This window comes from Zootermopsis nevadensis, unplaced genomic scaffold (genome assembly GCF_977971745.1).
Source record: "Zootermopsis nevadensis isolate Lab colony 2312 unplaced genomic scaffold, Znev_1.0 Znev_ptg000028l, whole genome shotgun sequence".
NCBI classification, from domain to species: Eukaryota; Metazoa; Arthropoda; class Insecta; order Blattodea; family Termopsidae; genus Zootermopsis; species Zootermopsis nevadensis.
Window position 1 is genome coordinate 11196874 of NW_028259160.1, and position 26062 is coordinate 11222935.

Consider the following 26062-nt stretch of genomic DNA (forward strand, 5'->3'; position numbering starts at 1 on the left):
TGACAGGAGTATGAGGAAAAAACTAGGGCCCGCAAGCAGCTTACGACTCGCGGCTCATTAATTAATATACGGCTTTCTACCTATGTTTAAGTCCTCACACACTACAGAGGAAGTTCTGCAACCGCAATTAATTAACTGATTAAAGACTTCCGTGCAGGTGAATAAGAATATGTAGGCAATATATACAGATGCTGACATGCAAATTTTCGGTTCAATAAGAAACAAATAATAACAACAGGGTTCATTAATAAATACTAAATTGCAAAGACACACACCTCAGACACAAAAACAGGAATCACCAAGCTTTGCCGGCAGTATAAACGTGTTTTAAATATTTTTAAAATTAAATACTAATTTTTAACCACTAATTTTATATTACTACAGACAAAATCAGGAATGTTTTAAAGTAATACAGAGCTGTGCAATGACTTTAAACGTACATTTCGAACCTGATGATAGCCACAATGGGTTGAAACACGTAGTTAAAAAACTAGTGAACAGTGAGTGTATGTAAAAGTGACTGGGAATATCCAACAATAATAAAATTAACACACCGAAATGTTACGCTATTCAATAGCTATAATTTATAACTACTAAGTAGGTCACAGTTTTTCTCGCGAGGCTCCCAGGCTAGCGACTATTTTTAAATATCTCCATCCTGCCGCTGAGCAGACTTACTTGTCCTTCCTAGGCCATGAAGGCGTGACGTATAGTTATGACACACGTACATTCTAAATATGATGTAATGGATTCAGAATTCCCGTATATTTTAAAATTGAATTATTACAAACGATTGTAACGCGACGCTAGACAATCAATCTTGACAAGCATATTTACACACATCACGTAGGGCCTACTGAATTTAGTCTTGAAGTCTTGAATATTTGAAATTCAATTTACTGTCGAGTGATGAAATGTAGAGCTGAAGCTGGTTTAATATTGTCATCGGTAGTAGAGAATGAATGGTATATAACAAATAGCATACCGATTACAATTTGCCTTATTCCCTTTAACATTAATTATCTCGAATCGACTACAAATCGATTGACGTGTATTATGAATGAAAGTTCACATTGGACACTTTACGACACGATTTAATAATCAAAACATTTTTATTACTGAAATTTGATATGGCAAGCAGATAAACTACAGTGGCATAAAAAGCTTAACGAAGAGTTAAAAATCGACTTCTGTAGGATACAATGGCGCAGGTAGTGACTTCTACCTGAAAATAAGGTACACGGCCTTCATACTGCATCACCTCTCCTCTTACTGAAACGGCCTACTGAAAGTATTCTCATTCAGTACAGAATATTTTAAGACTGCCAAGAATTACACCCAAGCTTCTCTGTCGTTTATACATTTTGAAGATCATAAATTAATAGGACATAAACTTCTAGTCGCAAAAACTGAAAGAAGGCCTAGAAGCTGGGATGATAATATTAATATGAAATTTGAAGTTCTCACGGCCGTGAAGATGGTCATGCTGGTTTTCTGGGCAGTAAGACCGCGTGGACTCGTTGGTAGGTACCAAAACTTGTCCCTCAATATGGATACTATGTCTTTCCCTAAACGGTGATGGTATCTGCCCACAAGCCCACGTGATGTTACCATCCAGAAGTCCAGCCTCTACAATATTAAGATGAATCTTAAAATGAACCCTCATGCTCCATAAAATACAAGTTTCTCCACGACTCTGCACAATAAATTTTGTTATTTACGAAGCAAAACGGAAATATTCATACTCCGAGTGGGATACTAATCCACCACCTCAGATCAAGAGTTTTGCATGAACCTGTGAACACTACATCGGGAAGCCATTGTCATCGACTTTGTTCTTGTGACAGGGCACACAAAGTTCACAGTGTACACCTTTCTGCAACTCTTTATAAAGAACAGAGATAAAACACAGACTATTTTCTATAGAATGATCGAAAAGCCACGCAATCCACTCCTGGCACACATTCTCTATTAGTAAAAAAATGAATTACTCTTATATCATGAAAACGCTATGTTATGTTTAATGTCGGAAACGTCCAGCGTTCAGCGATGCATGCACTCAGTTTTCCCCCGTGTTTGATGCAGCCCGGTTAACACGTCCTGTGTCGTTTGCTTAAGGCTTAGGCGTATCTGGCAGTGGCTTCGTTTATACTTCCATCTACCCTGCAGGTTTTCATGTCGTTCCCTCCAGATCCATATTATAACACAGGAACTTCATTTTGAGAGGCTTGTTCGCATTCACACGCATCAAACATTCTTCAAGGAGATCTCACAGTCCAGTTACGAAAATATAACTTACATGCATGCCACTTAGTTAAATGCTGCGTTACACATCAGTAAACATTTCACTGTTGAAAGCATTGACACGCCGTGTTGACTGTTCAAAGGATATTCCTCTTACTTCCAAGTATCGGCTACACACAGTCTGTTGATCAAGTATTTCCAACACCATGAACACCACGGATTAAGCTCTAGACCTATTTTGGTTGCAAGGATCATAACTGTTCCTTCCGTATGTTCTGGGATGTCCCTAGTGCCCTTTAAGTTTCCTTTCATACCGACTGAGCAGCTTCGAGACTCGGTTTTCCCAGTTCCTGATGAAAACTGATAGCACAAGATCTTAGATTCTCACGGCGGTAGCTATGAAGATGGCTGTCTTCTGGGATGTTGCACCGGTAGAAAGTGGCCACATTTCAGATATACTGTCTCCAGTGTTAACTATATGCACCACCTTATTTAACAATTTTAACTCTTCATTTTGCATTTTGCACTTAGACTTAATGATTATTTCCTTAAACAGAATTAACCAATTTTGTTATGAAAACGCGTTGAGTTTTCTTTGTGGTTGAACACAAAATTATTTTTTATGAGCTTCAGGGTGTTGAAGGGTTGACATAAATGACTGCAGTGAATATCTGCTACCCATCTCGTTAAGGTCACTTTGCGTCAGGCAAGCGGAATTCCGTATTTTTCAGGTACTGATTATTACAATCATTATCATAGTAATGAGTTAATAAAACAGACTCACTTGGGGCTGCAGTGCCATAGGACTCATAAAGCAATCGCAAGAAATAGCAGATTTATTTCTTGAAAGTACATCTGAAGTTGCACGTTTCTACGATACTAAAAACAAACCTGGGAGAAAAATACTGAATTTTTAACGTAGGACTTCTTGATTTAATCAGTAGTGAATAATTTAACGTTGTCTTAATCGACTATAAAACAAATGGCATAATTACCGCGACACAGCCTACTCAGTTTGTTTGCTTTTGAGACAACTTCATGGGTTAAGTATTTCAGAAACACGAAACAGTGGTGGCAATTTTCACCGACTGTAGCAGCTCCTCTCGACTTTCTCAATCTGTACCCAGGACAAGGAATATGAGTGGCCTACGGCGGGTTGGGCCGGGGCAGGGTGTTGGGAGGGGGGGGGGTGATATGCGAGGAGCAAAGCGAGCAACGGCGTGTTTCAATTATTCATCGCAGCACCGCTCCTTGCTTTTCTCCTTATCTCATTTCCTCTTTGGAAGAAGCAGACAGAGACAGAAAGAGAGACAAAAAATAGAAATGGAAGATGGCAAGTGCTTCTTTATTCCGTTTTTATTCCATTTCGTTTGTATCTCGTTCCTAATACAACCTTGCTCTCTCTAATTAATTCGCTAGCATTTTCGTTTCCACAATTTTCAATCGTTCTACTTCGGTTTTAGTTACGCATTCGTTGAATTTTAAAAATGACTGATCCCACAGCGAATGAAAACTGAAGGGAATGAAGATTTGGAGAGAAAATTAAGAGTTCAGGAGTAAAACAGTGGTGTACGTGCTGCCAATAACTAGGCAGCTTCCACACATAGGTAACCTCTTCAACTATTCGGAAAACCTGAAGGAAAGAGACAACTTACAAAACCAAAGCGTAGAAGGGAGAATAACATTAATCTTAATGCCATACACCAACAAATCATATCATATAATCACAGATTTATTTATTTTGCATGGTTGTTACCTGAAAGCATTTTGTTCGTGTTCTGTAATCTTCGGTAGTTGATAAATACACGCTCTAATGGCGCAATTAAATTTCGGTTATAATTTCTAGACTTCCACCCCTTTATTCTGGTACTGGCGATATAATGAACAATATTAGTGTAATGAAAGGTATGCCTACATATGCAGAATTGATTTCGATTAAAATTCACAAATGCATCGGATATGTATTGTGAGATACTTCCAAATGGACGCGGATCCTACGTGTGTCAAACGGAAACCAATATTAAAGGTAAAATTAGTTCGTTTACCATGACATACCAGTGTAATCAGGTGTTATTGCAACCATAAATTTAATATCATTTTAATGAATAATCAACGAACTGGACAGCTGCATTATACAACGTTTTCAAGTGACCGTCACACTATTGGCGTGGGGCAGCTCCATGTGCTTTCAAAGCAATGGATACAGTGACAACGTATCTGGAAAACGGAATGACATTTTATTTATGGTACAAGTAAGGTCCTACTTTCCAGTTACGCTACGTTCTCTTTGGTGCAGCGTAGCAACATTTAAAGAAAAAGGTAATTAAAATAGAGGAATGATTGTTTCTGTATTGACTTGTAAAGTCATCTCAAAGCATCTTTACTATAAATGTAAATAATAAATAGCTGATCTTCAAATACAAAACATGTAGGCCTGTTTTATTTCTGTCCATTTATTAAATTCATTTCAAATTTTATAATTACTGTGGCATTCAGATGTTTTGGCCTTCCTGCTGTTCACCTGTCTCTGCAGACCTACTACGCGTCCCACAGTGGTCTATAGTCAAGAATAAAAAAAATTTGCTGTCAAGCTACAAAGTATAACAAAAGACTAGCAAAGAACTTCTATAACAAGGCTGTTTCTTAACTTGGAAGTTCTATTTGAAAACCTGGTTACAATTCCATAATTTTTAACAGAGTAAATGTAATCAGACGATGTTGTCTCAAGCACTTAAATACTTGACATTTAAATTAGGGTCACGGTGTCCTAGATCCTACAACAAGCATTTTATTGCGATTCTTGAGCACGTGAACACACACTTCGGCAAAATGGCTCAAAATGGGCATTAACTTGCCTCTCGTCTGAGCTGCTCAAGGACCTCCTACAGAAGTCTAGTACGTACTCGTGAAATAGTTGAATCCCATGTTTCCGATTCAATAAAGAAAAGTGAGAAAATAGAAGCGACACTGAAGAAATCCAAGTACAAATTGAAAGTATACGTGGACGAGAGATAAAATTACTTCAATGTAATTCTCAATTTCTTAGTAATCGTACGTCTCGCCAGAAGAATATGAACAATAAACGCCACACGGTGTGAATAAAATACACCTATTTACAGCGCTTAAATAACTAATATATCAACTACAGAAATAATTTAACAGCAAATAAAATGTTTGACTATGACTCTGTCAAAGCACAAAAAAATACAATGCTGTTTGATTTTCAATGCAATATTCCAATAAGAAGATGGCTGTATTCTGGTATAAGTTTACCGATGTTTCAGAGATCCTTACTGCCTCCATCATCAGGGCAATCATCGCCCTGATATTGGAGGCAACAAGGACCTCCGAAACGTCGGTACGCCTCTACCAGACTACACAGCGCAACAATCCAGAATACAGACATCTTCAGACTCACCGCCGTGAAAATCTCAAATCCTACACGATATTCCAATACATCGGTTGGTTTTCATAATCTTAAATTAACTCTGGAAATAACTGTCTTGCCGCTTATGACACCGTGCCGACTTGTGGGTAGATATCACCGTTTCGGATAAACTGTCTCCCAATTCAGCGGCGCTCCTCCGAAACGTTGCTACCCACATAGAAGTCCACACGACGTCACAACCCAGAAGGCCTACATCGATCTCTTCGCTCTGCGAAAACCTCAAATCTCACTCCAAGTAACTCGACTGCTTCTAGAACGGATTTTCAATGCAGATGATAACAGATGAGAATCACTTACTATTAGGATCATGGATCCACCTCTTCTTCTCAGCAGCTTTTAGCGCCCCACTGCCACCCACAGCACTCCTGGATTCATCCTGCAACACAAAATGGCACACTTCTAATTTAACTATGCTACATCAGGAGCTCATATCAATCATCAAACTGTATACGAAATGAAATGCGCAAGAATTTCTGGAAACCTGGAGAGAAATAATTTCGGAGAGATGGGTATGTAAGTGGAAGGGTGATACTGATATGGACCAGAAGAAGTGAGCGCGGGTGTGGTCGGGTTACATTTGGCTCACAACAGAGTCTAGTGACAAGCTACGGTGAGCAACACTATACAATCCAGAAGACCCCAACCTGACCTCCTCGCACCACTGCGAAGACCTCGCATCTCGTCAGGCAGTGATCATTTGGGTTCCATAGAAGGCGGGAAATGTCTTGAAGAGCCGAATGACTATATTTCTCCACGGAGTTTGCTACACAGGCAGGAATTGAAAAACAAATTAAGTACAGTCTTAATAGATCTGTAGCTCCATTATATGAGTTCACTTTTGGCATTTTAATTCCATTCTTAATGACATTTCTGAAAACTTCATTTATTTGCTCACCACACAAAAATAAATTAAGGAGAATTTCGTACAAAAAAAAACACGTCATAACTCGTGCCCCGGTGCCACAAGAAAACATGTCTTCGTCCACTACACTCCTATCACTGTCTGATTTATATCGAGCGCAATTCCGAAGACATTCTGAACTGTTGCTATACGTTGTTGGAGACGAATAACCAAGCAGTCCGTCTCTGCTCAAAAATATATCAAATTGCACACTATAGACGGTAAAGGGGATCTCTGTCGCCAGTACGACGCCAAGACGCAGAGACGACAGGCTCTACGATAAACATATTCCTCTGCAATCATTACGTTTATATTGCTTTTTCTTGTCTAGCCTTCCAACAAAATAATATAGTGTAGTACAAGTATAAAAAGAATAAATCTCGATTGCTGCCATTTTTCACGGTTACCAAACCACCGAAAAAAGTTGAAAAAAAAGAGACTGAACTAAACTACACACGCGAAGTTACAATGGGGATGGGGAGCTAATAAATTTTACGGGCGACAAGCACCCATCACTCCCCCTATGCGAAACTCGTTACCACCAGCGATACGATCCGCCTTCTGTTACCTCAACCCATCAACTGCGTAGCCAGCTCGTTTCGTTATTATTATCAATATGAATTTTATCTGAGTCAACGGCATCCGTCCATTCAGCATTCCGACATTATACGAAGGCTTTATACAGACAAAGCTAAGCGATAAAGCGTGTTGTATGAGTAACTTTTTTTTTTTACAAAAAAATAACCGAAGCTTAGAAACCACGAACCCGGTCAATATCCAGATGAATTTAGTCCTTACACTTACAATATATTAATTTTTAAAAACATTTTAGTGTTGAGATTTCAGGTTCTCGTGGCAGCCAGTATGAAGATTACAACCTTTTGGAATATCGCGCTGTGCGATCTCATCGAAATTTACCAACATTTCAGAGGTACATACTGCCCCCATCAAGGGGATGAGTCGCCCTGATGACAGAAGTAGCACGCACCTCTGAAACGTAGGTCAAATCCTATGCGACTACAAAGATCAATATCCTAGAAGACTGTAATCTTTATTTTAATAGTATCCTCCCATTCATGCTCAGATATTCCGTGATCTCTTCCATTCAGATTTTACGACTAAAATTTTTGTTATGTAGGCGTCAGTCATCATCTCTCAGGCAGGTCAATGCCGTGACTATTTCATTCTCCATGATTTGATCTCCATAATATTATTTTGTGGGAACAGAAAATTATGAAACTCCTAATTACTTTGATTTTATCCACACTATAGGTTTGTACATTTTAATCTTTACGTTTTAAGATACAAGGCGACATGCTAAAAATATTCTGAGCCCAACGCTAGTAAACACCCCAAAAATCCCAAACGCTCTTAGATTCCCCGTAAGTGTAATGTTGACATGAACTTTCCCAGTGTTCGCGTCTTCCTCGACCATGAATGAAAATGTGAAGGCACTACTTTCGATCCAACTTCGGTGCGTTCCCTGTAATGTTCAATAATCTCAGGTGCAGAATAGCGTGAATCAATTATAAGTTCCAGTCGTGCTTGTTATCAGAAACAGAATTTCCTAAAGCTAAGTGAACCAAATGCTTAATTTATTAGTCAACCTGAAACCAAATCCATTAATTTTATAGGGTCAGAGTTGATTGAAATCCAAGGCACCCAAGCGAAAACAATTTTTTTTTAAAAAAACTCCATACCTTCAGGTTGCAATACTGACCCTGGCGTTATAGGCAATGATGACAAGTAACAAGCGTAATATTGCAGTTTAACTCACTATGCTGTTGGTGAGATTTTGGGTTCTCACGGCGACAACTGACAGTCTTCCGAAATGTTACGCCGTGTAGACGTTTACCAACGTTTCAGAGGTAACTGCTGCGTCCATCATCAGGACGATGATGGACGCACAAAGCACTTCCGAAATGTCCACAAGTCTTACAGCATTTGATCCCTCAACGGCATCTCAACCACATCGACACAGCACGAACCAGAAATCCAATTAAGAAAAGACGTAGTCAATGTAATTTTCTTATACCAATACAGATCACCGTGAATAATAACGGTGCTAACACGAAAAACACACTAATGCAGTACTCACCTGTATGTATAGCACGTCCAACAACTGCTGAAAACTGAATGAGCACATAGGCTAACGGCAGCTTTTACATTTTTCATGACGTTTACTGGTTACTTAACGACACTACACGAACTACTTAATTATTAAAAAGTTCTTCTTTCGTCGGCTGTATTTCACGATCTACCAAAAACACCAGTTGTCGAAAAGCCTGCAGAATTTACCTTCTCCAAATGCGTCGACCGACTGTGTCTTTTAACAGGAGTACAACGTACAGCGACTCGTTTTCTAGGCATTTGCAGTTGCAAGCACTGGCGGCATATTCATTGTACATACGAGGAAACGAGAAACTAAACCGAGTCAGAATTCAGAATTATCCTCCGCTATTAAGACAGAAATGACCTCTGCATCATTGTGTATCTTGTTTGGAGATTGTGTATCCTGAATCCCTGACTTCGAATCCATCTTGCGACCATAAGAAATTTTACAGTGAAAGAATATTAGATTGATTCCAAGGAGCAGAATAATTCTTGAAAAGGTGACAGTCACTTATTCACAAATTTCCTCGTCTTTTATGGAAACCTGTTCACAAGTGCCAATGGAATCTATCCTGACCCAGTCTACTTCCTCCCATCGTATTTAAGACCCATTCTAATACAATCCCCCAACTATTCATTCCTCATGTCTCGTGCGTGCTACGTGTCCAAAGCATTTCATCCACATATATATTACTACCCTAACAAAGGAGTCCTGATATGTCCGATAAAGGATCTTACAAGATCTTAATCAAATTTGAAATTGCAACACTGAATATATATCCAAACCAACTCAACATCCTACACTTTACTACCCTAATAAAAAGTCCTGTAATTTTGTGTGGTGAAGAATCAAATTAGAAATTATGTATACATGAGTTCTGTGAAAAACTGAATATAACATGGTAATCCCGTGAAATATGCATTCGATTTTGTTTTTCCGATGATAAATGATTAACTAGTGTGAACGCGATACACCGAGGGTTCACAGCTGTTATCATTTTTTGTGACTACTATGGCTTTTCTGTGTGTGCGAGTCATTATCCAGTCACTCACATCATAATCTCATCACGCTGGTCGTAGATAATCAATTTATTATTTAACAGTAAAACTGTTATTAGTTACGTCCATAAAACCACATCATTATCATTAGATGGTCTAAAATTATTACGCATTCACTAAATTATCCCACAACTGGACACAAAATAAAATACCCATATCCTTTGTTTGATAAGGAACAAAGCAGCTGTTAGTTTGTAACAAGAAAACGTAATGTTCATTTTAGAGGAATTACACGGAAGAAACAAAGAACTCATTAGGAACCAGAATCACACGAAACAAAAGAAAGCAAGCCACGACGTTACGAAATGTCCCTTCGTTTCAGCTCAAGGTTTATATTTATTTCAACTGGGCCTATAAAGACAGAACTTCACGTAATGAACGTAGTTTTTAAATTACAGTTTCAAAAGAAAACCAGTCTGGGTTTTGCGAGGCTCTAATACTTTGGGCGGATTTGCACCTGCAGTACACTCTGTTGCAAAAGAATGTTACTAAAATAACGAGTGGAAGTCCGTAGTTGAAGCATGCCTATACGAAAGTCTTGGTCGAGTGGTTAGGACCCCTGCTTCGTATGCGGGTTGGTCCCATGTTCAAATCGCGGCCCTAGGACCGGCTATCCTAACTGGATTTCGTGATTTTTTCCTCAGCCCCTTCAGGTAAATGCCGCCATAGTACCTTAAATTAGGCCACGACCACATTCTTTCCAATTCATTGTCATATTCTCATTCGACGCGTCGTTAAATAAACTATTAATAAAGGAGCAGCTCACAGCAAAGGCAGCTTTACGCACAAGAAGGTATTGCGGAAAAATAACATACGAAATGCAGTAAGTAGATTTTATGAAAAGAAATGTAGGCTATAATATTATAACACAGAAATTAATATCCCTATGTATTAACAGTCTCCCATAATCACAAAACATTTTGTGAGTAATTCTTAAAGTAGAGCGTATCCATGGAACAGAGTCCTCGAGAAGTCATCCACACCTTCAGGTGCAGTTGTCCTATCGTGCTTGGTTCCCTAGTTCTATAAACTGCCGTCACCGGGACTCACACTCAGGACACTTCCTGAGTGTTGACCTTTCTAAAAGCTCCTCATACATTCAAAGAAAACAAGGGCTAAGTTCGGCCAAATCGGTTATTTCGCTATGAGCTAACATACACACATACATTCGGTTATTTCGCTATGAGCTAACATACACACATACATTCTCACAGACAATAAGACACGCCCAAGTCTGTCGACTGTGTAATGAGTCATAATCCGTACTATTCACCTGATATTTGGGCGTACGACAGCGATCGTATCGCCACCTGCCATCGATCGGTCTCTCCATAACGGAAACCTAATACATGCAACATGATATTGGTATTTCGCTGAATATAGAACCTGCAATTAACCTCAATAACATATCAAGTTTCACACCCACACAAAAGAACTGGCGAATTTATAATTTTTCCGGAGATGCTGCTAATATTGAATGCAAGTTTGTTCTCATCAAAGTTAAATCAAACGATTAAATTCTTATTAAGGCATAATGAATTACTCCAACCTCCCCAGTCTACAAGCATGAAAACGCGCCGTGCTAGAGCGGCAACTTCTTGGACAGAACAGTTCAGCGGATTAGATTGACTGCTCTTCAAACCCGTAGGAGCGAGTAGCTGTGGAGCACAATGATGCAAAAGAAATAGAGACAGTCCCCCCCAAAATTAAAAAAAAGTAAACACAATTAATGAAATAAGTACATTTTAATAACTAAACGATTGCATACGTCAGCAATGGCACTCAGTGAATTACGGAATCCAGTATAAGTGTTCAAAATTACCACCATTAGCTTCGTAGCACGGTTGACAGCGGTGAGAAACTGATAATGTATACACATCATCTTGGGACGTCGTGTACTTACGTACAGGCATTATTAAAGTTGTAAACAACACTCCACCAACTTCTAAAGCAAAATAAATAGATCTGACAACAAACGTAGGTCGATTTGGAAACTCTTCATTCGAAAGTGGTATTAGTAACATGCTTCCTTTGCCTCCGATTTGTCGAGTGAAAATGATTAATATTCCTGTTGAAAAACCATTTCAGCTTCCCAGATTTTTCCTGGAGTCTCTGCGCCAAGACTACCAGTTTCTAGCTGCTATCGGAAAAAGGTCACGAACTCGATTCTTACAAGACCAGAGTGTGCAGTTACATGACCACAATTCTATTCTTTAATTTCCATGTGGCTGATGCCACCAAAAACCTACGCTTATACATATCCCGTGGTCTCTCTCTTTCATTTATACCAAAAACTATCCTTTAGCCGTCCATACTGTGTGTTGCAACAAAACTATTCTGTCCTGAATTCCTGAATCAGAATTTGTAAATATACTTAGTTTAAATTTTAAGGTAGGTTCCGCATGTCAAGAACATACTAACCACTCTACAATTCAAGAAAAGGCTAAGACACAATTACCAACTGGACGATTCTCCCGATTTCATAAAACTGGACATGTATCTGCGTTTTCCTTGAATTAATAAACAGGAACAACATGGTTGCTGCGAGAACTATTCGGGTGCTACAAAATGGTCATTTTACTTTTTACCCTGCATTCACTCATTTTTTAACCTTCTAGTGGATAGAAATATAGGACAACGACGGCTGCATGTGATTACTGCGGAATCTCTAAACTGATAAAGAATTTTCGTCATTATCCGACGTATCTGCGTCCAGATTTACGCACTGCGGCATAATACTGCAGTGTGAGAAAGTAAGGTTTAACACGCACTTTGGCACACCCGATACAAGTTGCTTCAGGAAATACCCATTCATTTGTAACATGGTTCTTCTCACGTAACATAACACTGGACGTAGTGTATTATCATTAGCCGCAGAATTACTCCTGTACCCTGCTTACACAGAAAGTTACTAGTGACTGGAATATCACAGCCATGCCTGCACAGCCAACTAACTTAAAGCCGATCTCTCACAGCGTCTGGCACACACAAATTATTGTTAAGGTGTGGCAAACGCTAAAACTTTATTATTAGTGTAATCAATCGAGGGAAATAAAATGGACAGGACATGCATCACACCAAAGGGAGATATGAAATGCAAACACATTTTTTTGCAGAAAAACCTAAAGGAAAAATACTATTTGGAAGACGCAGGTAGGCATAGTTAAAGAGTGTTGTCTAATAATTTACTCCTAGGAGTTGATCTGTTAGTGAATTAGTTTATGCGATGTCTAATCGCACAGACCGACAACTTAACGGAACAGTAATTTCCTTGGGAGACCGGGAAATGGGGTGAGCCACTGGGAATTTGGAATTGGTTCCGATCGCAACTAGAGATATTGCGACGTAGTGTACAGGAACACGCGGAGGAGGAAAGAGATCAAACATCAAGATCGATGTCCTAGAATACAACTTCCAGTAGATAATTCGTTGCCTTATCGCACGCAATAATACCTGCCAGAGTCAAACCGGAACGATCTCAAATGGTCCTCAAACTTAACTCTTTTTCCTGTTAAACACACGATGGTTCAAAAATCGGTAAATCTGATTTACAGTTAATTACCGATGAGAACATCACGTACAGTACTGCACTGATTTTTGGTATATTTCATGACGCTTTACCAGCTGCCTAGATTATGTAGTACCGAATAGTATATGACTGAACAACGAAATGGGGAGAAATGTGGAAGGACTCTATTGTTGTCCATTTTCCGGCATTATGACTATGGTTTACTCTACGGACTGACAGAAAACTTCGAAAAAACCTCAGTCAAGACAACCGGCCTCCGGGCCGGGATTTGAACCCGGCACCTTACGAATAAAATGGAACGTTAACCACACGACAGTTTCTTTCAGTAATTTTGGAATAAATCAAATGACAGGAAACAACAAATGGAGGAAGCGGTTGAGACCTGCCCCGCAATTCGCCTGACGGAACTGAGAAAACCACTAAAAACCCTGTGCTAAGAATTTGAAATCTCAAATAATTTGTTGGGTAGTTTTTGGTGATTATTCGACAGATTTTGGAGTATGTGGCGTCGACGAAACCGGTGACAGTAAGCGGCAGACAAAACAGACGGAGAACACGTGTCAAAGAAAATTAAATAATTCCATGAAAACCGACTGAAGAATCATGAAACATTCCTCCTCGTCCTTCGGTTTTCGCGGCTGGCGTACAGCGTATGACTTCGGCTTTCGGTAACAAGCCGCAAGACAATATCAAACTAGATTTCGAAGAACAAAGAGGTGAGATTCGTGGTGGACGAAGTGGCAATGGCACAGGTTTTCCTTTTCGGAGCTCTGTTTCTCCGTACTAACAATCATCGTTCTACTGGTGCTCTGATCGCGTCCATGGCTACCCAGGAGTGTGCAGCACGCTGCGTGGTATTGGATTTCCGGCAATTTGCTGTTTCGGAGTAAACGTAGTTCAGCCTGCTTCGGCACGCAGAGTGTACAACCAAACACGGTTCTGTATGGATACAGAATTTCTGTCTCTATACAATATGATACCTGCGTTTCTGTTCGATTTGCAACAGTTGCTTTCTAACTGAAATAAACGAAAGTCAAAAAAGATCTCTGAAACACTGAGAAGGTACGTAATAGGCGCTTGACTGGAGCACGACACAACACCACATAGCAGGAAGAGGGATTTGAGACATGCTCAGGAATTCACATACGATACTAAATCGATCGCTTTGTGCATTATATCTTACACGGATTTCTAGCAACAACCCGAATGACAGAATGAAGAAAATGGGGAGGCAAGATTTTGAATTTAAGTTTTCTAATTTAAACAAGGTCGGAAAGTGTATTCCATATCGGAATACACATAATATCCTCATGCGTTCTTTGCAACGCACATCGATGTCTACCTCGCGACTTCCCGCATCCGTCACTTTATCACCGCTCGTAGGACATTCAAAAGTACGACTTTGAAGTCGAGCAGAATAGTGCAACCTCTACCATAAAATTTCATCCAAATCCGCCCAATGGTTCTCGAGTTGAATCAATTGGACACATACGGCCAGACCACAATGCGTTCTCACTGGGCATTTCGTGCAAAGAACGGATAACAACAGTAAGTTGGCCTGTTAAACCACACACAGAATCTTGCTTCAAAGCCAAAGAAAAGTTATGTTTAAATATGCATTCATTACTAAGGCATTAATTTGCGTTTATAAAATGGTTTATGAATAATTAATAGTTTTAAATCATTAGACCTTAAGTCATTCATGTTAAACGACCGTTACATTAATAAAAGAAGAGTCAGAAGTTGTACAAAGTCAACTGAAACTGCACAAAGACACTCGCAAAATACGTAGCATTGTAAAATGGCTGAGACACAGTCTCTTCGAGTTACAGATGTTCCCCAACCGCTGATAACTTTGGTGATAACCATCAGATAATTGGGCTTGTTATCCTGCCTTCTCCTCTCATTTCCCAAAAGATAAATCGGCAATGACAAGTGGCAAGATTTACTCTAGTGCCACTGATCGCTTGATACCAAACGTAATCTGCAAGCAGCACACGAATTGTTCAAACAGCTGCTACAGGGAATTAATTAACTTGTATTTCAAAGCTTTCTAAGTACACAGTATTTCTGTACAGATTAAACTAACTGACTTCATGCATATGGTAACCCTAGTTTAATTACAGTTCTTTTAACGAAGGTTTAAAATAGTCAATGAGCTTGTTCCAAAATCAGCTCACGTTAACCCCTTTAAACTCTACTTGATTTTTCCTACTCGAAATACGGAGGGCTATATGAAATACATCGAACTACTTCAAGACACGTTCGCCAAACATCAAGAGGGGGAAATAACAAGAGGACTGATAAGTTACAGAATGAGGAGCATCATAATTTGCATTCCTCAACGAATATTATAATGAACAATTCAAGGAGGACAAGATGGTTACGAAGTTGGTAAGATGAGAAACGCGTGCATACTTTGGACACCTAGATATAGATGGGGAGATATTATTAAAATTGGTATTGAGAAAAACGAAATGAAAATGTGGACTATATTAATCTCGTAGCTGAGGTGCAATGGCGCGTTACTGTGAATACGGTGATCACCCTTCAACTTCCAAGCTTTTCTTTTCCTCTAAACTCAGCGAGCAAGCCCATCAGCCCCTCGGAAAGGACTCTGCTACAATTCCTGTACTGTGAATCTCAGGTACAGAGCCTACTACAGTGATGACTAGTAAGTAAACTACTTCATAACTCCACCCGAAAAGGTCAAAGTTCCACAGCCGTCAAAGCGAGCCATTCCAGAAGAACAGTCCGTGTGAAACTGACACAGCTTCGTTTGTCTGACGTGAGGATGAGGACATGCATAAAAAAACGACTGACGGCACGTATTCAATAACCATTTAGTGATCTGTATGCAACGGGACATCTACTGTATCTCATTATTATTTACATGTGATTAAATGCACATCCCCTACATGCTTTGATGTAGTATTTAGGAACAGGAGCACCTCTATTGTTCACATATGAAACAGCAAGCTATTCAAATACGCACAAGTCACACTAATCAGGAACACCTTCCACTGAAGGAGGAATAATTATTCAATTTTCAGTCATATTTAAATGCCCTACAGATAGAATTATATATTCCATGTTATAATGAGCAAATGTTCTTATTCGTTTTTAACTCCGCCATGAAAGAACATTCTGTACTTTGCTCCTTGCCGTAGCGGATTCCGGGACGCGCCCAGTTTCAATCTCGACCAGGTTATCGACTGTCCTGAGGCTTTAGGTTCATGTTCTCAGTCTCCTCAGGCGCATACTGGGTTCATATCTTGCCACAGGCAAAAATAATTCCGTTCAAAATCCCCATGTCATTATTCACGATAATCTTCTCAACAAAATTAAAGTTAGCAATCTTCTTCCATCTGCGTCCAGGTTTCCCAACTAACCTCTTCATTTCAGGTTCCGCGACCAAAATCATTTCTCACTCGCCGCATGCAAAGTAGAACTGCCATCATTTCGTCCTCCCTCCTAGTTAGACTACGGGGTGTGAATATTTAAGGTAGAGAAGTGATGGTCCAGGCAATGCACGTACAATAATTTGTGATAGGAGATGACAGAATACAACCTTACGTAACAATTCTTATGGGTTAACCTGTAGTTCGTAAATTTCAAGTTATGGTGCCCATGAAGAACCCTCCCTCATGTGCACGCCCATCGTCTCAAGCAGTAGCAGAAAAACAAACAAGCTCGTGAGTTATGGGGTTCCAGCTAGCATGCATGCAAATTGCTGTTGCCAACAAGGCGAAGGTTTCACGCGCAGAAGTAGCATAACTGCCATTCAATGGAGATTAATCCGTAAATGTGATCGAAATGTAAGCTGTCAGTGCAACTCAAGGCGGCTTTGCACGAACTGCGTGACATATATTAGCAGATAATGAAATGAGCTCACGCCTGTCAGTGAGTCCGAACGTCACCCTCCTTGATATGTTCATCATATTAATAATTGGCGAATGTTACAGATGTGATCTCACTCTTCTTGCCGCTTCCTGTCTCTTCAATCATCTGTTCTCAGACACCTTGGTGACAGACCACTTCACACGCGTACAAGGAAAAGATAAAGTTAGAATCTTGTTTTATTTTTGAGCTTTAAACATGAGACGGAAAGATAAATCGATTCTGAACAGAATATGGGTCAAACAAACATTCCCCTAATATTATCTCCACAGAACTTCCTGATGCACTTTTGATTTGATCACATCGATCCCAAACAGTGGCATCGCAAAACTCTCCCACAAGTACAGCTACAGCGCATGATCAAATCTAGTCTCAAGTCACACTAAAATCAATAAAATCTTCTCGGGCAATCAGCCGCGTTAACTGGTCACCATAGTAAACCGACGTTTCGGGAACAAACTGTCCCCATTTTCAGGGTTCTGATGTGACTGGATCCTCGTAAGTCGCCTGGCGGTAACGCGGCTGATTGCCCGAGAAGATTTTATTGATTGTACTCGCCGCGAAAGTCTCAAATCCTATATCACACTAAAAATATCTATATGTGGCAAATTCGCAGGTTCCACAGTATCCTTCAACAACAAACGCATATACAAACCAAAAGTCCAGTTCCATTCTAATAACTCCCCATACACGGGCTTAGCTCTTAACTCGCCACCTTCAGTTATGTGTCTTTGTGTCCACGTGAATGCTACACGCCCAGCTCGTCGCCTTATTCTATCACCTGGTCTTAACAGCTGTCACCAAATCGCAAGCTTTAAGGACATAGCAAAATTACACATCGAACATCGGAACTCAGACGAGTGACGACAGCTCAGAACTCGCAGCGTAGCTAAGGTAACTGTACTGCTGACTTAGTGTGGCGCGGTAGCGGGAAGTGAAGCACTTCAATGGCCTTAAAATATGCAATTTTGTGACGGCTACTATAACAGAAGGTGAAGGGCATCACATCAACTCATTTAGTCAAGACAGTCCACAGCGGGAGATTCTGCATTCAGATTCTTAAAATTTCTACATGCTTTGAAGCAAGAGTTTCGTAACCAATGGGCTTGACCTTTAGCTTCAGACATGCGGTATTTTGAAAGTAACGAATAGTGAATTCAGCAACCGTCACACATTACACACTCACGTGTTCCATGCGATAACTCCGTAAGTACGCGTTGAAAAGATATGACCCAAGAAAATACGAGCATTGACTTTCTGAGATGATGTTTCAGTGACTCAGATTCAAGAGAGAAGGAAAAGCCCTGAGCGGGCTTTCTGATGAGAACAGAGACTCCAAAAGGCAAGGCAGAATAGCAAATAATCCCTTAGGCGTACAACATCAAAAAAGCGGAGGGTCCGATATAAAAGAATCAGAAAATTGAGAGAAAGATGGTGAAGAGGTAAGAAAACGAGCTTAGACAAGATATTGAGAAATTGAAGACGAGAGCAAGAAGACGGCCAGGAAACAAATTAAATGACGGGAAAAAGCCAAGACAACTGCGGAGCAAGTACTGTGGAAATGGCGTTTGTTCCAGAAACTACTGTCAATTCAATTCGCCTTGAAATGCCTGATGCCAGTGAGGTTGAAGTATTTTGAATAAAAGCGTCAACTGTCTCTGTAGCTGTTTAATATATGAAGGAAATAACCGGTGATTAAAAACTTTAACCGATTAATAAGACCGCCTGATCAATTAGCTATAATCCCCTTCTCCATGCTCCTTAGCATTAAGTATAGGCCTCTAGCATTTTTAGACATTCTGTACGCCTAATGAAATGACGTAACACATGGGCGCGACCTGTCCTGCAGTACTAGAATTAAGCCTGTAGGTGCTTACAGCTCGTATGAAAACTGTAGAAATGAAAAACACCAAATGTATAAACAATAGAATGTCAGTAATCACAGTTTTCTGGAGAAGCCTAACAAAAATATTTTACTTCCAAAATTTTCATAAACATTATTTTTATTTTTACACCGACAAGGTATTTAAATGAAAACAAGTTATGACGTTTCAGTATGCATAAGTAATATAAAATGCACAATGTCAGCTTCGAGCAATGTAAAAAGAGTGAATATGTAATATACACGTATCGTAAGTGAAAGGAAGCAATAATGATGTATTTATTTTGTAATTAAGAGAAACTTGCAGTTGGATATGAAACTCGTTCTTCCTGTTCTTGGTGAAGCACCACGAACAGGTTGTAATGTAAAACTTCTTCTGGCACTACTTCTAAAATTGCACTGAACACACAACACACTGCCTCGCCAGGGGTGCGTTAACTCTTGCCTACAATTTGATTTTGGGATCTAGACCTCTGCGACATTTTCGTAACAATGGTTCATGAAGCATAGTCAGATTCTGTTCCGTCATCCCCGCTGCCCGTGTTTTTGTTTCTCTGTTAAATTATTTCTTTCATCGCCCTGATGACGGAGGCAATATGACCTCTGAAACGTTGGTTAACATCGACCAGACTACACGGCGCAACAACCCAGAAGACAGAAATCTTCATACTAAGAATCGCCCTGATGACGGAGGCAGTATGACCTCCTAAACGTTGGTAAACATCGACCAGACTACACAGCGCAACAACCCAGAAGACAGAAATCTTCATACTAAGAATCGCCCTGATGACGGAGGCAGTATGACCTCTGAAACGTTGGTTAACATCGACCAGACTACACGGCGCAACAACCCAGAAGACAGAAATCTTCATACTAAGAATCGCCCTGATGACGGAGGCAGTATGACCTCTGAAACGTTGGTAAACATCTACCAGACTACACAGCGCAACAACCCAGAAGACAGAAATCTTCATGCTCACCGCCATGAAAACCTCAAATCATATAAATGTTGATTCATTAATCTATTTTTGGATAAATAAACGGCACATTTTAACAGCACATAGCAAAAATATGTTACGATTGTTACAAACGATTAAATGAAGGGAAAAAAGGATTGGCAGCATCGGACTGAAGGGAGTGATAACTACGAAAACCCTACCACGACAGCTGATCCGTGGGCGCAGATTCCAGCCCGGGGCCTTCCGAACGCTAAGGTTGTTCATTAGTGTACTGGTGAAGTTTCTCGAAGACACCGTCGACAGAAAAAATGACTCACGCCAGACAAATTATATTTGTAGAAATGTAAAGATCTATTTATTAACATATATCATTTGTATGACCCTATACTAAGTGATACCAGAGTTGCTCCCTCCTTGTAAGTTCATTCACCCACCACCCACAGCAGAGAGCTGAAACGTACAAGTTTGGGTCAGCCTTCAGTGCCACAACATCAGTACAAAACTGAAGTTACGTCATGTGCTTTGAGGACCGTTCCCAGAAAGCTGTACTTGGCATCAAGAATGCTTTTAGTGAAAGTTTTTTAATCCAGCCAAACACACTGAGGTCACCCACCTTAGTCACCTTTTTTAAAATGCCGTAGTATAAATACATTCATCATACAGAAGGCTCATATAGGCAGGCGGTAATCTTACATCATCAAGCCAGCTGCTGAGGTTTCTCTCAAGAATAAAGTTCGGACAAATTCTTGGTTTGGTTCATCTGGCGGGCCAGAAATGAATGCAAACCTGTATGTAAACAACCACTCTGGAGACCTAGACATAGATGGGAAGTTAATATTACAACAGATCTATCTTAAACGATAGGATAAGTGTGTTGTGTGGAAACAGCTGGCTCAGGATAGTGCCAAATGCCGCGCTGTTGTGAAGACGGTAATGAAGCTTCGTGACCCATAAAAGGCTGAGAATTTGTTGACCAACTGAGAAACTATTAGGCAGATTTTTAGGTTTCCACGGCGGTGAGTCTGAAGACAGCTGTCTTCTGGGTTGTTGCGCCGTGCAGTCTGGTAGTGTCGCAATATTTCGGAGCACGAGAAGCCTAGACTACACGGCGCAACATCCCAGAAGACAGCCATCTTGAAAGACTATTAGCTCTCGAAGAACAAGAACATTACTGACCACTACTTAAGCTTCACACGCGTGCCCACCACGGCTTCGGTTTACCAGGCACATCACGTAGGCAGCCACGAACCAGCAACAAGAAATTACTTCCAGGATGCTGCTGTCTGCTTACCTTTTGCTATACTCTGGCTGGCATTGTGAAAGAAGGGGACAAAAAGACAGCTAATATTAAGGTCACACGGCTTAACCCTCCTTCCACCGCAACCCTTTTCCCTAGTCGATGCGCCTGGGGTTAACTACTCTCTTCTCGCCTCTGAGGTCACAAGATCGATTCTCAGCTGCACCAGATGGCTCAGTACAAAAACGATTTATGTATGCCCTTCGACAGTAACTTCCGACTTTTATGTTTGCAATTATGGAGGTCGAGATGCCAGTGTGTGCGTGTGTGAGCAGTGACTAAGCTGAAGAGGATGATGTAGCATAAACGTTCCAGATTTATGTTCGGGAAGTGCCGGGTTCGAATCTCGGCCAGGCAACAGGCCACTTGACCGAGGTTCTTCGTGGTTTCCCGTAGCCTCACAAGATTAATGTTAGGGCGGTACCTTCAATTAGATAACATCTGTAGCCTTTACATCCCATCTGATGACACGACGCCATAGCATTTGCGGTTTAAACAGCGCCATTACACGCCTAAGGAAACATCTTTTTTATAAGCAAATGTTCGTAGCTTGTATGGTTGGTGATCATTTGCTATTAAGGGATTCTGAGCATTATGGGATAATATTTATGATGTGTATGTTGTTATAACAGTTACCATGGTAATGATGTTATGGGGTTATGGACATTATGGGATAATATTTATGACTGAGGCTTTACATTCACGTCATTCTTAGCAGGTCGTTTACTAAATAATAAGGGAATGAGATTATCTTTTTATGTAGAATTCTTAAGTTATCTACACCACAATTTCTCACCATTAATCATGGTATGTATCGTAGCCAATAGCAGGACACAAATATCCTGGCTGGTGAGCATGTGTATTTAGGTCATCAAATTGTGTGGCGTACAACTCCACGGAGCGGAGTCCTTAGTCAGAAGCCGATGGTCGCTTATTCAATAACCCCTCCCCCTTTTACATAAAGCTCGACGGTTCATTGTCACGTTTTAAAGAGCCGCCATTGGTCCTGAGCAAGATAAATCCAGTCCACATCGTCCCACCAAATTTAATAAAAATTAATTTTATTATTAGCCTCAAATTTATGCCTACGTTTTTCAAGTACTTTCTTTTTTCAAAAGAAGTCTGTGTATGAATTTCTCGTCTCATACGCTCTACATGCCCGGCCCATCTCATCCTCTTAGATTTTATCGTCCTAATGCTGTTTGGTGAAGAATGGATATTACGAAGCTCATCATTATGCAGTCTTCTCATCTACCTGTTAGTCCCTACATTGGATGCATGTATTTATTTTGGATGAAAGATCAAGTTTGGATAATATGTTTTTATAAAATGTGTTAAAGCGAAAATTCGTTATTTCCTGCAGTGACTGCAACCCTGAACACTGCGGAAGTAGTTGTGTTGCTTCACATTTCTGTACCAAACACATTTAACACGAAACTCTGCACCAAGCCAACTTTTCCATATGCACGAAAATTTAAGGTTCATAGACTATGCCTAACGTTGCTGTAGTTGTAAAAAGATTTTGAAATATTAAACTGCTAATCACGACTTTGTAGTAAACATCTTGCCGTATTCTGTGGAAGAATATCACTAACACTGGTAGAAGTATCTTGAGCCTTGTTAATAAATTGTTCAGCGAAGAGCTTCCAAAGAAATCTACATGCATAAATAACACTGATGCTCGAAGCACAGCAGAAGCGTTTCTACATACTGAGACCTACCATAAAATATAAATTAATAGCAAGAAAACATTCCCTTACATTCTCTACCGCCAACAAAACCTGCCACTTACTGTACGAAACAGAATCCTTAGGAAACTGACAGTCACTCATCTAGTCAATTAAAATCCTCTCCTTTCATGGATTCCGAAAGTTCATTATTGTATTCACAAGAGGCCGCCATTAGGCCATCTCCCGAGCCAGTTGAAACCAGTCCACATCCACACTCCACATTTATGATCCGTTTTAATATTATATCCCCATCTACGTCCAGTCTCCCGAATGGTCTATTCCCTTAAAGTCGTCCTACTTTAATTGTTATGCATTTCTCATCTTTCCCATTCGTGCTACATAACTCACCTTTCTCATTATCCTTAATTTGTTCGCCCTAATACTGAAGCTCCTCAACGTACTTTTCTTCAAGATTTCTGTTTGGGATAAGGGAAAACAAAAGATTTTGAACTGAATGGTAAATCACGTTCACCCAATTTAATCTGCTGTTTTCTTCATTAACGTGATTTTGATGTTTCTGTCGTTTCCATATACTTAAGCTCTGTCAAATTACTTCGGGGATTTGCAAGGTCTCTCTGACGAAATACAAGACTAACTCGATTCAAGTGACATTTGTTACCTAAAAATAAAGTTGGGATACAGAAGTCTACTCGAGCGATAAGATGACAAATCTCTGGTATTTTGTTCAACTCACAGTTTCAGCGATTCAACATATGACACCAATACTACGAAGTAATGTACGTTGTATTTCGTATATCACACTGTTTCCAGAGCTTCAGTTCTCCCCATAAATTACGTATGTAACAGTAACCATTTAATTACTGTTCGCTGGTTTAATTTAGTTTTTTTCTAATAACGTGAAACTATATTTGAACTCATTGAATTTTTCTGTGCGTAAAAGGCAACGATAATAAAAACCATAACAGTAATGGTAATAGTAATGTACCTAACACTGATTACAAATAAAGCAGAAAGCAAATACATCAGCATGCGTTCGGACGGAAATCTCAACAAGAAGGATAGAAGCGAAAAAAATTGCGAAACATCAAGATTTTAGAGTTTTAAGCAAAAAGAAAAAAATGTTTGGTTATGCCAACTTAAGTAAAATTTAATTGCAATTATAAACAGCATTAAAATGTAAGAACTTTATCGACCGACTCAAATCACAAGTATGAAAAACTGAAATATCATAAATTTATATCGATCCACGTAGAAATACGAAGCAAAACACGAATTACTGTAAAACATTTTTATTATTATAGCTAGAATATAATTCTACGGAACTACACACGAAACGTGCAAAAACATATTATTCGAAACTGGAAGTTAACTTTCGAAGAAAATTGGAAACCATTATAGGAACTGTTTGCCCTGAAACTATGTTTCACTGCGTGTATGTGACAGTTGAATTCACTGGGGATAAATGGGATTTGAACACACGGCACGTTCAATGCACTAGTAGTAGACGCCATTAACTTGAAGTGCGTCGTTAAAGGGAACAAATAAACTGAAGTGACTACAGTGGTCGATCGATGGCTGCATGCCCTGAGAAGACAACACACTCCAGACGAGGTCGTCAGCTCAGTCGTCTGGACTCACGACTTCAGACAGACGACTGATTCTTTTAATCATTTTCAGACGAAATTTCAATTCCGGTAGTCGGGGAGTTTAAAAGGGGAGTGCCGGTATTTCAAAATTAAATATTCACTTACTGCGACAACAGGTTCCGCATTATTTCTATATGAGCACCGTTTATAGCACGGCGTACTAATAAAGCCTGTAGTTCGACTAGGGGCATGTGCACTCAAACACAATTTTTATTGCTGTACAAATCTAATGGACTGAGGTAGGCCAGATGCGGAGGCTCAGGATTCTGTCCGCCTCCACTCATTTATTTATTCAGAACCTGGACATTCAGCGATTGTCGCGGATAAGTGGACTCTCTCTTTCCACATTGTCTCCCTTTTCTCTTTTCTCCTTCGCCTCTTTCATCCTGAGCTATTTAAAGACGCTTTTCAACTACGAAGTTTATACAACGTCCAATGGCAGCATGATCGAAAAAGATAAAATGGCAAGCATGTCGAAGTGGCCTGCCTTCAGTAATTGAGTAAAACCTCGAAAACTGCAGTCAGATCACCTAGTCTCGGAGCCGATATTCGAGCCCTTCAAAATAAAAAATCATGGGTGTCAACCACTCAACAGAGATGCCCCCCCCCCCCCGAGAGTGAACCTCTTCCTTCAGTAGTTTTGCTTTTTACCCTTTCTTATTTAATGTCTGTTACTTCGTCTTATTTCTCTCACTGTACACTTTTATGATCTCCGCTTGTGATGAAAAGCTTATGGAAAAAAGAAATCCAATGTTTTACAAACGCATTAAGTAATTCGCATTCATGAGATAAATATTCCATCACTAAGACCACCTATCCCGATCAAATATTACTATAAACGCCTCTTTAACCCTTTAAAGCCATGTGGTAACTAAGTGCAAAACCTGCTATAACATTCAGCATTTTGCTATTAATTTTCGTGCCTACTTAAAAAAATCGGGATACCTGGTTTACAGCCGAAGAATTAAAATCAGAATCAGAATATTTTGACAGGCCACGTACACAGTTACGTTCAAATACGGAAACACGACGTGCTACAGGTGATACCTGCACAGTAAAATCTCTTGTCGTAAATCTAGCATAGGTGTACCACTGGGTCACACATCAAACAAAGGTTCCTAAAGGCTTCTACACCAATATTCCTTTGTTCAATTCCTTACGTCAGTGAGCACGAATGTAGGGGGGGGGGGGGGTTGCGAACAGGACAGACATGACTGAAAACACAGGTGTATGTAAATCGGGGAAATATCACAAGAGAAGCACACGGGTTACTTCTTCATCAGCTCAGCAACAATGACAGAGTTAAACAAGGAAAGACACAATTAAAATTGTATACAGTCATGGCAGTCACAACGAAAATTTGGGAGTCAACAAATCAGACAAGCGGAAAATTG

General features: G+C 39.9%; 1 protein-coding gene across 2 annotated transcripts in view; it reads right to left on the reverse strand.

Moving 5' to 3' along the window:
• Positions 1-26062, reverse strand: part of Cow (Proteoglycan Cow) — a 106168-nt gene that overhangs the window by 45252 nt on the left and 34854 nt on the right. For both annotated transcript variants that reach the window (XM_022074263.2, XM_022074264.2), the window contains exon 2: positions 5990-6068. In XM_022074263.2, the coding sequence (XP_021929955.1) occupies positions 5990-6068 (79 nt within the window). The remainder of the gene's footprint in view (positions 1-5989; positions 6069-26062) is intronic.